Source organism: Elephantulus edwardii, unplaced genomic scaffold, assembly GCF_000299155.1.
Source record: "Elephantulus edwardii isolate Elephantulus edwardi_28Jun2011 unplaced genomic scaffold, EleEdw1.0 scaffold00161, whole genome shotgun sequence".
Classification (NCBI taxonomy): domain Eukaryota; kingdom Metazoa; phylum Chordata; class Mammalia; order Macroscelidea; family Macroscelididae; genus Elephantulus; species Elephantulus edwardii.
Window position 1 is genome coordinate 3167607 of NW_006399911.1, and position 14459 is coordinate 3182065.

Here is a 14459-nt window from a genome sequence, read left to right on the forward strand (position 1 = left end):
CGGAGAAGCTGGTGGCTTCTTGCCACTAGGCCAGCAAAGCTCAGTTGCGGATTTTTATTTTTGCAATGTAGGGAAGCAAAGAGAAGGCGGGACCCAGCCGGCCTTGAACGGCCGGAACTCACTTGGGCTCCCGCGCATGCGTTCAGCCTCAATCCAGCTCGGTCTCCGCACCGGAGTTTGTCGCTTACCGCGCTGTTTCTCGCGCACGTCCTGGGCGGAGCAGCGCTGAGCTTCCGCCACGACTCCAGTGTCGGACGCTGCTAGGGGGTCCTAGGGATGGACACCCAGGGGCTTCCAGCGGCCGGGGCCGCGCGTGGAGGCCTACCCGGCGGCCCTGGCTCCGCCCCCGGCTGGTTCCGCCGGCTCAGCCCGGGGCCTGGGCGCCGCCGTCTGCTGCTGCTGTGCGGTCCCGAAGATGGCGGCCCCGATCCTCAGCGCGAGCAGGCCCCGGCTGGCCCGGAGCTGAGCCCGCCGCCCCCGGGGGACGCAGCCAGCGACGGCTCCTTCGTGGTGCTGCTGGAGGTGGCGCGCGGCGCCCCCGAGGGCTCCGATCCTGCGCAGGCCGGGCGCGGCGCACGTCCCGCAGTTCCCCCGGACCAGGGCCCCAGCGGCCGGGCCTCCGCCCCCAGCCCTGCCGCCGCCCTGGCGGGCGCGCTCGCCGTCTCCGGTCAGGACCTGCTGGTGCGCCTCGACAACGGCGTCTTCACGCTGGCTTCGCCGTCGCCTCCCAGTAACCCGCCGACGCCGCCCGAGGGCGGCACCCAGGCCCCGGCATCGGGCCAGGACCCCACGAGCGCTGCGGAGGGCCGCCGCGGGAGCGCGGGCGCGCAGGGGTACCCCTGCCCGGAGCCGCAGTGCGCGCAGGCCTTTGCCAGGAAGCACCAGCTCAAGGTCCACCTGCTGACGCACGGGGACAGCCAGGGCCGGCGACCCTTCAAGTGCCCGCTGGACGGCTGCGGCTGGGCCTTCACCACCTCCTACAAGCTCAAGCGGCACCTGCAGTCGCACGACAAGCTGCGCCCGTTCAGCTGCCCCGTGGGTGCCTGCGGCAAGAAATTCACCACCATCTACAATCTCAAGGCGCACATGAAAGGTCACGAGCAAGAGAACTTGTTCAAGTGCGAGGTGTGCTCAGAGCGCTTCCCCACGCACGCCAAACTCAGTTCCCACCAGCGCAGCCACTTCGAGCCGGAGCGGCCTTACAAGTGTGATTTTCCCGGTAATCGCGCATGGGATGCTGGCGGGGACGGACTCCCAGTGCTCGGGGGTCTCGGCCGCCGCTACCTGTCAAACCTACTAGATCCCTGTGTGCTCAGAGGGAGCTAGTCCCCCCGCCCCTCGCTGTTGCTTATAGTTTTGTTTTGCCCTTTTTTCCTCCCCATCTGGTTGCATTTGAAATCGTATGTGCGCGTTTGACCGAGGTTGTTAGGGGCTGTCAAATTTGTCCCAGCTCAGTTGCCGTGGTGGGGTGTACCATTAAGTCGGAACGGACCCATAACTGGGCTTTCCGAAGCAGTAAATCGCCGATGGTTGATTGCCCAGTTTTTTCCCCGTGGATTTGAACCTCTGCTGTCATTGGGTTGACAGTGCAATTCCTAACCACTAGGCCACCAGCGCTCCCTAGTGACCCTCTGTACAACAGATTGAAATCTTGCCCAATCCTGTCTGTGCCATTCTAGTTATCTCTGCTGTGCTCAAGTCCATTGTTATGGTTACTGTGTCAGGCCATCACTTTGAGGATTTTCTTTTCTTGCACTGACCCTCTAGTATTCTCGGTGATTATGTGCAGTCTAGTCAAATCATAGCTCTCCTACAGCTGGTTATCAGAAGCAGCCCATGGCACGGGAGAAGATTGTTTTTGTCCTGCAGAGTGGCCAGTGAATTAGAACCGAATGCCTTTGGATTGGCAACACAGCTTCTTTCCATTAAGCCACTGGTGGGGGTTGTTAAGTGCCATTGAGTCAACTACTACTATATACTAGTGGTTCTATAAATGAGGGATCTGAATCCTGCCGTGCCCTGTGCATCATCGTATCTTCTTCATCATCTCCGGTGTACTCAAGACCACCATTATAGTCGCTGACAATCCATCTTTTTGAGGGGCTTCCCCTCCTTTGCTGACTCTCCACCTTTCCAAGAGTGATGTCCTTTTCCAAGGACTGGTCCCACCTGACAGCATACCCCAAAGTATGTGATAAAATTTCACTGTGCTTATCCGTTACACACTCCTGTGATTATCCAGGATGCATTCACTCATTTCCAAATGTGGGAAAACCACTGGAGTACCCCTTAAATGTGACCACTAAAAATGTTCCTGATGTACTCTTTATATTTGGATTGTTTTCAGAGTAGTGAAACAGGAGTCCAGACTTTTTTTGTGTAAGTAGGGAAAGAAGTTTAAAGGGAGTTTACAAAGTAAGACACAGAGGGACAAATTGATGCCAGCCCGTGATAAAATAATTATTCATGCTTAGGTTTAAGGTTTAGGTGAGGAGTTTTATTTATTTGTAAGGGGAAGTGGAGAATTGTGGGGACATGGCCTGTAGAGGAAAGGTTATGACAGTTTTGTGCGTGTGCAGCTGGCTCTTCAAGGAGACTTTTTTTTCCTATTCTTACTCCTTTTATACGTTAATGTAAATTTGCATAACAGTACATAATCAAATACAAACGTCATTAAAATTTCATTGATAGAGTTGGGGAAAAAAGATGTAAAGTTATTCTTCAAGGGGTCAGTAATAATAACAAAGTTTGAGAAACACTGTTTTAAGAAATCTAGGAGACTTTTGAGTCAAGAGGTAACAGTTACGGTGGGATGGGATGGTGAGCATAGACTATGTAGCAAAGTCTTCTCATTGGTCCCCTTTTTGCTTCAGAAGGCCAGCTCTTGGTTAGGAAAGGTGTTTTTTACATCCTCCAGGAATTTCTTCGAAGTGATCTCACATCTCAGAATTTCATCTATGTAGAACAATGTCTTGTCACAAAGGAGCATCAGCACTCACCATATGTTAATGCATAAGAAAGAAAGTTTAAGACAATTATGGGAGGGTCTGAAGGATGAAGTCTCAAGGTGAGCCCTAGACCCATGTCTCACTACTTTTCCAAGTAGGATGTCCTTGTCCAGGAACTGGCCCCTCCTGATAATATACCCAAAATATATGAGGTGAAGTTTCACTATTCTTGCTTCTAAGGTTCATATGTGGCTATCCTCAACTGGAATTGTTAACTTCTGTATAGCCAGTTGCACAGTTATAAGCCAAGCTTTTTCCTTCTTGTACAAAAGTGAAATATTTCCTAAGTGCACATTGTGCCAGGACAGAGGTAACTGGCTAAGTCTAGGGCTTTCAAGCCCTAACGGAGTACTCACAGTGTGGCACTGTGCAGTATTTTATCCCTTTTTCTTTCAGTGGACTGTTTTATAGAGCACTTTTATGTCTACATAGAAATTTTGACGGAAGTACAGAGAATTCATGTATATCTTTGATACATACTTTTATGTCTTTTGAACTTTAAAGTTTTAAAACAAGCCTTGTTTTTTAGGTACAGGAACTGAGAGGCTGAACAAAGAAAGTTCTGACCTTCCTTATGTTTTTGTTGTAGCTGTGGGGATGAAGCCTAGAGGAGGCAGGCTTAGTGGTCCTAGAGGGACTGTACCCTTCCAGTAGAGGAAGAGAAGATTGTGGGCTGGGCTCAAAGGTTGAAGACAAAATAGACTTGGTTTAGACTTAATTTTGGTGAGGAGTGGGAGTAAAATTTGGCCCCAAGGGTAAGAGGAATGGGAGTAAGATTTGGCCCTAAGGGTAAGAGGGAGTGGGATTGAAATTGGAAGGATCGAGTAGAAGAATGTGGTGGGCCTCCCATGCCCTTTTTATTAAAAGAAAAGTGAGGATACCTGCTGCTAACCCAAAGACCATGACTCTGGCAGTTCAGCATGTCAGCTGCTCCTTTACGGAAAGATGGGATCATCTACAGCCTCAGAACCCAAAGAGTCTGTTTGAACTTGATGCATGGTGGTGAGTTGAGTTGTTAACTGAGCATCCCCCAGTGCTACAAATAGCTAACTGTATTATAGTCACACACTGCTCTCCTAATGTTGTTATGTGCCGTTGAGTCGCTTGCGACTAGTGACGCTATGTACAGCAGCCCTAAACTCTGTTCTGTCCTGTACCAATCTCATTATCTCCTAATGTATGTGTTGTAAAATACAAACTAAACCATTGCCTTAGAGTTTCAAGGTTGTACATCTTTATCAGAGCAGACAGCCTCATCTTTTCCCAGGGAGTGACTCATAGTTTCAAGCTGAACGAGCCCCCAAGGAGCTGTATAGTATGTATCTTCTGGTTGTTTCACAGGCACAGTGGGAGCATGTTAAAGACTGAGAAGAGCTACAACACATAGTATCTTTTAGCCTGATTTCCGCCCTAATTGAGTCCTGACTGTTTCTGTCAAAGAAGAATCACTGCTCTGAGGCATTTGAGAATTGCTGAGGTGGACTTTACTAGGTTGGTGGCTCAACTCTGGGACTGAATAGGAATCTGGTGCAAAAAAATCAAGTGAGTGAAAACTGTTGTTGTTGTTGTTATTATGCACTGTTCATTCCGAACTGACTCCTAGCTGTTTCGCCAGTGGGTTTTCAGAGGCAGTGAATCCCAGGGGAGGAGATTGCTCATTTTTCTTCTGTGGAGCAGCTGGTAGCTTTGAACCACCTGCTGTTAGGTTGGGAGCATGTCTCCTTAGCATTAAGCCACCAGAGCTCCATGAGTGAATGTTTCTTGCCCAAGCAGTGAACCCTGAGCTGAAGGGCTCAAGGAACATAGCCTGACAGTAGCTGTAGGGTAGGTTGAATATATTCCTAAGTGTAAAGGATGCTGTCCAGCCCCACAGGATGAGAACATTTTTATTACAGTGGTTGTGTTCTTTCATGCTTAGACTAAAGCTATATTCCTTTGTTTTTAATTTCTTTTACTGGGTTTTCATGTTTGTTTTGTGAGCAGACATTTGAGTTCATGGAACACACACAAGATGGCTACAGGTTCTTTGCTATAAAACCCATAAGTAGTTGACCCTGGGTGAGGACTTTGTCTTGCTAATTGGCTCCATTTGGAAGTCCAGTGGTGGCTTGATTTTGCCTGCTGGCCCATTGACCCCTCCTGCTTTGGCTGTTGTACCTTTAGAGGTGCACCTGAGTGAAGCATACCTCAATGAGAACAGCATGCACTGTGTTGAGTTTTGTACCGTTAAGCAGACAGATGGTGTGTTTTCTTTTTCAGGCTGTGAGAAGACTTTTATCACAGTGAGTGCTCTCTTTTCCCATAATCGAGCCCACTTCAGGGAACAAGAATTCTTTTCTTGCTCCTTTCCGGGATGCAGCAAGCAATACGACAAAGCCTGTAGACTGAAAATTCACCTGAGAAGTCATACAGGTAAACAAAAGAGATCGCAGCAGCATTTGGATGCAAGATTTGCCTTTGTGGCAGCTCTCATATTTATAATGAGGCCTTGCCATTTTGTCTTCTCTAAGGTGAAAGACCTTTTGTTTGTGACTCTGACAGTTGTGGTTGGACCTTCACCAGCATGTCGAAACTCCTAAGGCATAAAAGGTAATCTTTATATTGTTCCGAATCATTTTTGCCAGTAGCATTAACTTACAGATCTATAGTTTTTTAGCATTATACAATGTTTAAGGTGAGAGTTTACACAGCAAATTAAGTTCTTTAACAAATTCTACACAGATTGTTCAGGGAGATTGGTTAGGTTTTTCACAATATGTCATTATTCTCATTCCATTCTGATTGTACCTTTTCTATTATCATTTTCCTTTTGATGTTTATAAAGTTTTCACTGACCAGATTTTTTTTAAAACTGTAATTTGAGTAAAACTTTACAAAGCAAACTGATTTTTCTTTCAAGCATATATGCACATTTCATTCCATATCACTAACTACAGTAGCTACAGTGTAATCGCCACTTTCCCCATTTCTTCTCTGTAATTTGATTTCCATTAATCCTATATACCTCTCTGTATTTGTATTGTTATTGTTGTTGTTGTGGGGGTGTCCCCTCGAGTTAGAACTGAACCATAGATGACTCTGCAGTGGGTTTTCAGAGACAGTAAATGGCATGGGAGAAGATTGTCCATCCTTCTGCAGACCAGCTGGTGGATTCAGACTGCGTGCCTCTGGGACTGTAGCTCAGCTTCTCTCTGCCTTTCTTTGGTGATGGTGTTCTGATCATTCCTTTATTATATATTGCCTTTCCCTTCACCCATGTTAACATGTGACTATTACCTATTTAAGGAACTCTAATGGGGTAGTACTTAATGTGTCATGCTAACCATAAGGTTGGCAGTTTAAATTCACCAGGTGCTCTGTGGAAGAAAGGGACAGTCTCTTCCTGTGAAGATTTACAGCCCAAGAAATCCAGTGAAGGGTTGTGAGTGGAAACCAACTTGATAGTAATGATGATAGCCTATTTACTAATTTTTATTCCTGTTTCTCTCCTTTCTCTATCCTGATAACTATCCAAGAATGATTCTGAATGTAAACTTTTATTTTGCTTTTTATAATACTGGTCTTTTATCTTACTGCTTTATTTTCATTCTGTGTATAATATCTTCTAGGTTCATCTGTGCTATATGCTGTGTCTTAAATTCTTGTATTTTAGCATTGTATAGTACTTTATTGTGTGAATGTACCATGGTTTCTTTATCCATGTGTCCATTTAAGGACAATTGAGTTATTTAAATAATAACAACTTTGCTGTTCAATTCATGCAGCAGTGAACCCAGATGTGTTTAGATTTGATGGTGTCATAACATAACCCTTAGTTCTTTAGGATGCATACCTGCTAGTGGGCTGTTGAGTCAAATGGTATTTATTTCCGTTTTAGCTTTTTAATGAAGTGTCAAACAGCTTCACATAGCATTTGCATTATTTTATACTCCCACTGGCAGTGTAGAGTTCCAATCTCTCCATATGCCCATCAGTATTTGGTGTTTACTCTCTTACTGAATAGTGCTGTTGTTGCTAGGATGAGATGCCTCATTGTTGTTTGGAGTTGCATTCCCAACCCAAAAACATATGGCTTGAATCCACCAGCTGCTCAATGGGAGAAAGACAGGTAGTCTCCTCCCGTGTGATTTACGGCCTCTGAAGAGCCACTAGAGGGTCAGTTATGGATGGATTCTGACTTGATGGTATTTGGCAGAATAATTGCTAATGATTCTGAATATTTTTTCATGTGTGTTGGACATCTGAATGTCTTTGGTGAAGTGTCTTTTTATGTTTTCTCTGCCCATTTGGTAATTGTTTATTTTTATCTTGTTGAGGTGTTGAAGTTTATAAAGTTTTGGAGATGGGTCCCTTGTCAGATATGTCATTGCCGAATTTTTTTGTCTCACTCTGTAGATAACTCTTTTTATTCTTGGAGACATTTTGATCCAAATAAAAATGTAATTTTTAGGTGATCCTAATCATCTCTGATGATTTTGCATTTTCAATAATATATGATAGTCTTATTTATGCCATAGGTTAGGACTCCTAAGTTTGTCCCTTGATTTTTCTTTGATGATCTTTATAGGTTCAAGTTTTATAACTAGGTCTTTGATCTATCTTGAGTGAGTTTTTGTATTTAATGTGAGAGGTATAGATTTCGTATCAATTTGTTAAACTATCTCCGCGCCCCCCCCCCCAATGGATTTTCTATACAGTCAGGATCAGCTGTCCTGAAGTGTATGGATTTATTTCTGGATTCTTAATTCTATTTCACTAATTTATATCTCTGTTACCATACAGGTACCATGCTGCTTTGATTACTGTTGCTGTGCAGTATGTCCCAAGTGTCCATCAGTGGATAAATGGTATATAAACAGAGTGCAGAATTAATGTACACAAGCTTCACAGTGGATCTGCGTATTTGCTATTAATGATGTTAAATTTCTCTTCTGTTTTTGTCTTGTTGAGTATTTTAAACAGGAAAGGATGTTAAATTTTGTCAAATGCCTTTTCTGTATTGACTGATAGGATCATGTGACTCTTTTCCTTTGATTTATTGATAGGGTTGAATTGGACTGTTTCTGTTAGTGTTGACCCATCCTTACACACTTGGTATGAATCGTGGTTGGTCATGATGAATTCTTTTTAGAATTTGTTAATTTTTGTATGTATGTTCATGAGGGATACTGGCCTATAATCTTCTTCTTTAGTGGTATCTTTGCCTGGCTATGGTGTTTATGTTAAACTGAGTTCATAAAATACGTTCATGAGTATTCCATCTTTCTTTGGCATCCTGAAATAGTTTGAATGGAATCATCATTAGCTCTCCTATGAATGTTTAATAAAATTCACTAGTGACGCTATCTGGGCTAGGACTTTGTTTATTGGTTGTTGTTGTTAAGTGCCATTGAGTTGTAGGCGACTCATAGCGACCCTATGAATGAAAGCCCTGGACATTTGTGTTACTTTCATCCTTCCTCGATGTTCGTAGTGTTTTCCCGAGGCAAGCTATTTACGGAAGTGGATGCCACTCCTGCTTCCATAATGTTTTTTGGTTAGGAGAGGGGGTTTTGACCTGCCAAGTTTCTTCTTTTGTGATATGTTTTTTCAAATTTTCTTCCTCTTTCTGTGTTATTTTAGGTTGGCAGTGAGTTTGTAAAAATGTGTCCTTTTCCTCTGGGTTTTTCAGATTAGCAGAGTTCCTCAAGTATATCAAGAGATGAGGATGTCACAGGATAAGAAAAAGTACAGATCGATATGTTGATCGTAGGGTTGCTATGAGTTGTGTTTGACTCAACAGCATCTAATAACATAGTTCTTCATGATATTCTGTTGTCCTTTTTATTCTTGTTTTTCTAATAGTTATAGATGTTAGATTAAGGTATTGATTTTGCCAGTTTTTATTTATTTATTATTATAAATTGGCTGCCAAAGGATTTTGATGTATTTTCATTCTCATTTGCTTCAAGAAATTTTTTACATTCTGTTACCCAACAGTGATGAAGTAGGGTAATACTTATTTTCCATATACTTGATCTCCCTCCCTATTGGTCATTTCTAGTTGGGTAATATTCTGATCTGAGAAGATGCTTTGTAGTATTTCTGTATTTTAATCCATTGACGTTTGCTTTGTGACTCAACTCATAGTCTTTTTCTGGAGAATTTTCCTTATGCACTGGAGGACAGTATTTGAGCCGTCTGCAGCTCATAGCAACCCTGTGTACAACAGCCCTAAACCCTGCTCTATCCTGTGCCAGTCTTATTGTTGCTGACATACCTACCCCCATTACCCCAGTCACTGAATCAATCCATCTCATCCAGGGTCTTCCTCTCTAGCACTGTCCCTCCATTCTTCCAAATATGACGTCCCTCTCCAAGGACTAGCCCCTTCTTGCAGCATGTCCAGAGTATGTCAGACGAAGCTTTAGAATCCTATTCTACAACAGTGGCACCATGCAGTGTTTGTCCTTTTGTGACTGAGAAATTTCACTCAGCATAATGTCCTCCAGGGTCATCCATTTTTAATAATATTGCATGAGTCGGGGTAAGACTGAGAAAAACTGGATAAATTATGTATACTGCATTGAAACAGATGAGGGAGAGAACAGTTTAAAAGTGATATATGATAGCGTATTATGGTTATGACAAGAGTCCAGAATTAAGGTTGCATAGTGGAGTGTACTCGGGATGGTGGGGGGACTATATACCAATGAAAGAATTTTACTTTTCAAAGAGAGGAGTGAACTGGGAGGAGGGGTGGGCGTGGAGAAAAGTGCAACAATGAATGAATGGAAATCCAAAATCTCTGTAAATGTTCCTTAAAATTAATAAAATAAAATAAAATTAAATTAAAAAATCCTTGCCTCCAAGGAGCAGCCTGGTCTCACCCTCTCAAGGACGAACCTGTTTATTCTTCTAACAGTCCATGGTATATTCAGTACTCCAGCACCACAACTCAAAGGCATCAATTCTTCTATCAACCCTAGCAAGTAATTGCAATGGGTGGAGTGTTCCATATGTTTATGAAAGCCGGTTGGCTAATTGTATCATTTAGTTCTATGTCTTTGTTGAATTTCTTTCTAGTAGTTCTGTCACCCACAGTGATGTATTGAAACCTGTTATTGTATAGTTGCTTGTTTCTGTTTTCACATCAGTTAATGTATCTAGGGGCTCTGACATTGGATACATAAGTATTAATTATAGTTATGTCCTCTTGTTCAGTTACCTTTTTAATCACTGTATAATTCCCTTCCTGTTTTTCATCCTGATTATTGGTTTGAAATCTGTTTTCTCAGAAAATATTACCATCTTAGCTCTTTTTTTTTGTTTACCATTTAGCTGATAGAATTTTTTTCTACTTACAAGAATTTTTAATCTTGGTGTGTAAGATGTGTCGCTTATAGACAGCATATTGATGAGGCATGTTTTTAATTTTCTTCTTCTCTGTCTGTACTGACACATTTAACTCATTAATTAAATAAAATTATTGACGTTGTTGGGTACCATCAAGTCAGAGCAGACTCAGAGCTGACCCTCCCTTGGGTTTCTATAGGTTGTTAAGTGGCATGACAGAAGATTGTCCATCTTTTTCCTGTGGAGCAGTTGGTGGATTCAGACTGCATGTCTGTGGGTTGGTAGTGCAGCTCCTTAATAATTATCAGTAGGCCTGGTTCTTGTTACTATTGTTTTGCTGCTCCACTTTTTTCTGTGATATTTCTGAGTTCTTTGTTCCATCTGCTTTTCTCTGTGTGTGGTTCCTTTTACTTACGGCTTTTCTTACCATTTTGCTTATTGCTTTTGTTTTGGTAGCAACAGTTTTTCTGGGTTTGGTGGTTTGTTTTTTTGGATTTGTTTGTTTGTGGGTTTTTTGTTTGTTTTTAATAAGAAAGTTTGCTAATTTTTTTAAATATAACTCTATAAATTACTTTTATATTTCCAAGTTTAAAACAGTTCACTGTGTCTTGAAATCTTCCTGACTTCCTCTCCATTTAAATCTTGTAACTACACTTCTTATTCCCTCTCTTTGCGTTGTAGTTGTCCTCATTGACACCTCTGGTTCCCTTTCTTTGTATTTTGTGCAATTCTGTGCTTGGGTCTGTCATTTTTAGTTCTTGGTCCAAGTAACTCTCTGATATTTCTGTAGAGTTGGCCTAATTTTTACAAATTCATTTTGGTGTATGTTTATCTGGAAATTCTCTGATGGTGGACATCATTATTAATGGATAGTTTTTCTGGCTATATTATTCCTTGTTGGTATCTTTTTTTCCAGAATTTTATATATGTGCCATTCCATTTCTTTCTTGCCTGAATGTTTCTGCTAAGAATTGGAGCTTAGTTTTGTTCCTTCTCCTTTGTTGATAATTCTTTGTGTTTTCAAAATTGCTTTATGTATTCTTTGTCTTTAATTTTGAGAAATTTCATTATGTCTTAGTGGGTTTTGTTTTCCTGGCCTGGGACAGTGTGTGTGTGCAGTTGAGCAGAAGGTTAGAGTTAGAATATCCAGTCAGATCAGAATGTGCTCTTGCGCAATGGTGGTAGAGTCCCCAAGATGTGACTTGGGTCGCACCTCTTGCTGCCTGGGTAGCATCCAACATAGGACAATTTCTGCTGGCCTCAGAGGCACCTGGGCTAGTCTGCCTGGCTAGGAATGGTGTCTTTGCCAGGCTGGGGGTTGGGTACCCAGTCAGATTGCTAATGTGGAGAGAGAATCACTGTCAATCTGAAATGTCAGGGGTGATGTACTCTCTGGAGGATGCATTGCTCCTAATGTGGCTGTGCCCTCTGCTGTGCAAGGTGTTTACATGGGAGCCCAGTGAGAGCTAGGCCCAGCCAGAGGTTGATACCTTCGTAAATCCACAGGCAGCCTGCAGGCCAGGCACAGCACAGTCCACCCACTCCTGCAGGGAGTCTTTGGAAGTAGAGACCTGAACACTCTCCTGATACCAGAAACAGTTTGGCTTGGTCTGGCCTCGGGTGGCGCTGGGGTGGGCCAGAGGAATGCTGCCACTACCTGGTGGTGATGGTAGTAGAGGAGGGTCACATGCCTGATCTCTGGAACGCCATGGAGGAGAAGGCCAGCTAGCTGCTGGTGTGTGTACCACGCATCCCTGGGTTTCCCTGCCCAGCAGCCAGCTATTCAGAATGGCCATGCTGCAGTGTTTATGGTTTTGTACTCTGTTGTCTTATTCAGTGTTTTCATTGAATTTCTTCATTCTGTCTGTAAAGTACATCTTTGTTTCAGGGTTTCAGTATAAACATCCATATCTGTTATTTTTGGTTTTAGTGTCTTTTTATTCAGTAGTGTCTATAGTCTCACCTGTCTAGTCTGCTACTTTCTCCAGAAATTTCTTTAATTTATTCTGTGGAATTTAAAAAAATAAATTATAATTTTATGAAAATTTACAAGGCAAGTTAGTTTTTCATTCAACCACCCATAAAGTGGTTTGACATTTTGAGACCTCAAGCACTATTCACCGCCTTGGTATGTAGAACATATACTTTCTAAAACTATTATTAACTGAGTTATGCCCAAAAACGTGGTCCTGTGTCTTCAAACCCAGAAAACCCGTCTCACAAAGTATTTAGATTGTCTCAGTAATATCCATACCTGTGTCTGCTGTGTGGTTTGTTATGTAGATAGCTATATGTACATGCACACACATACCTCTTTGTACATAAATCTGTTAGGGATTTGTTGGTGTTACCAAGTTACACCCATTATTAAAGACATCCTTCCTATACAGTTTGATAGACCTTATTTACCTCATAAGAAGTATGCGCCCATATTTGATGACATTTTTCTTGTCACCATAATTAGTGGCTTGAGAGAGCTTCCGCTTGCTACTCCCTCAGCACATCTCTGCGAACCATCCATGAGCCTTGACCTCTTTCCTGCTATGATTGGCTTATTTCACTTAGCATAATCTTCCAGATTTATTCATGTTTTATGATATTTCAGGTACTCATAATTATTCTTAAAGTCTGAGAAATGTCCTTTTATTGTTTCTCTGTACTGCATTTTGGTTATCTGTTCATCCATTGATGAACTCCTAAGTGGCTTTGATCTTTTTGCTGTTTTAAATAATGCTGTGGTGAACATAGCTATGTATGTATCTGTTTGTATCACTTTTGTTAATCTCCAGAAGTGGAATTGTTGGATCATAAGGTATTTTTGAGGATGTTCTGGTGGTGTAGCCTGTAAGGAGTTCCATTGTTCACCATAGACCACAACTTCTCAGGCAGTTAGAATACCTTGGGGTCTGTAGGAGAAAGTTGGGCAGTACAAGTGCCTTCTTAATGAACAAGAGAGACAGAGTGTGTAACAAAAACAACAGAGATTCTTTTAAAAGTGCCATACCATTTTCTGTAGTGGTGGTACATTTTACAGTCCTGTAAAGTGGATAAGGGTTTCAATCTTTCCTTACCTTTGCCACCTTTGTTGCTTTTAATTTCATTAAAAGTTTTTTTTCCAGTGCTGTACTTGCATGGGTAAGTTGATAATGCACTTTAGTTTTCATTTGTAATAGATCAGTGAGAGCAGTAAATCAAAACTAAAATGAGATACCATCTCCCTTATGTAAATACAGCAGTAAAAAATGGTAGGTGTGCTCTTAGTAGCTGAGGGAGCTCTGGGAACCTGGTCTGTAGGGAGTTGTGCTGCTAACCCAAAGGTGACGCCTCTCTGGCGGTTTGAATCCATCCCCCAGCAGCTTTGAGGGAGAAAGAATGGCAGTTTCCTCCCGTGTGATGTACAGTTTCCTGAAACCCACAGAAAGGTCAGAAAAGAATTAGTTCTGAGTCTGAGAGCATTGACAGTTTTTTAATAGATAATGGGCAGCTACCCTGGTAGCACAGTGGTTAACGTGCTCAATTGTTGATCCGAAGAAGATTAGCAGATCAGATCCACCAGCTGCTTCATGAGAGAAATCAGTGTTCTGTTTCTGTAAAGGTTACAGTCTTGGAAGCACTGTTGTTTTTTCTGTTATCATTGTATTCCAGAGTCCCAGTGCTATCACTGACCCTCTGTGGGTTTTCAGAGGCATTTAATCACACAGGAGGAGATTGCCCGTCCTTTTCCTGTGGAGCAGCAGGTGGCCTTGAACCACATGCCGCCAGGATTGCAGCACAGCTTCTTGACACTAGGCCACCAGAGAGGGAGAGAACCGTGTCTTACACGGTGGTTGCTGTGATTCCAGATTAACTCTTTGGCAAACTGACGGCACATAACAACAATGACAGTGATCAGGAAAATCTATTCATGCATGTGTTTTTTTACTTGAATGCCCTCTTTGTGGCATGTTATGTAGTTTTAAGTAATAAAACTTGGGGCTCACTCTAGAAAATTTGCAAAAATTCAAGAAACTGTAAAAAGAAAGTCACTGACAACCTCATCACCTAAAAAGAATTTTTTTAGTATGTGCTTTTTGTGAGGGGAAAACCCCCTAAAACCTTATGTAGTTTGTATATAAA

The 14459-nt window shown here is 42.5% G+C and overlaps 1 protein-coding gene across 1 annotated transcript in view; it reads left to right on the forward strand.

Moving 5' to 3' along the window:
• The first annotated feature begins 276 nt into the window (after positions 1-276).
• The window catches only part of ZXDC (ZXD family zinc finger C), a 45285-nt gene continuing 31102 nt past the window's right edge, over positions 277-14459 (forward strand). The window contains exons 1-3 of the mRNA XM_006895199.1: positions 277-1219; positions 5268-5420; positions 5519-5597. Of these exons, the coding sequence (XP_006895261.1) occupies positions 277-1219; positions 5268-5420; positions 5519-5597 (1175 nt within the window). The remainder of the gene's footprint in view (positions 1220-5267; positions 5421-5518; positions 5598-14459) is intronic.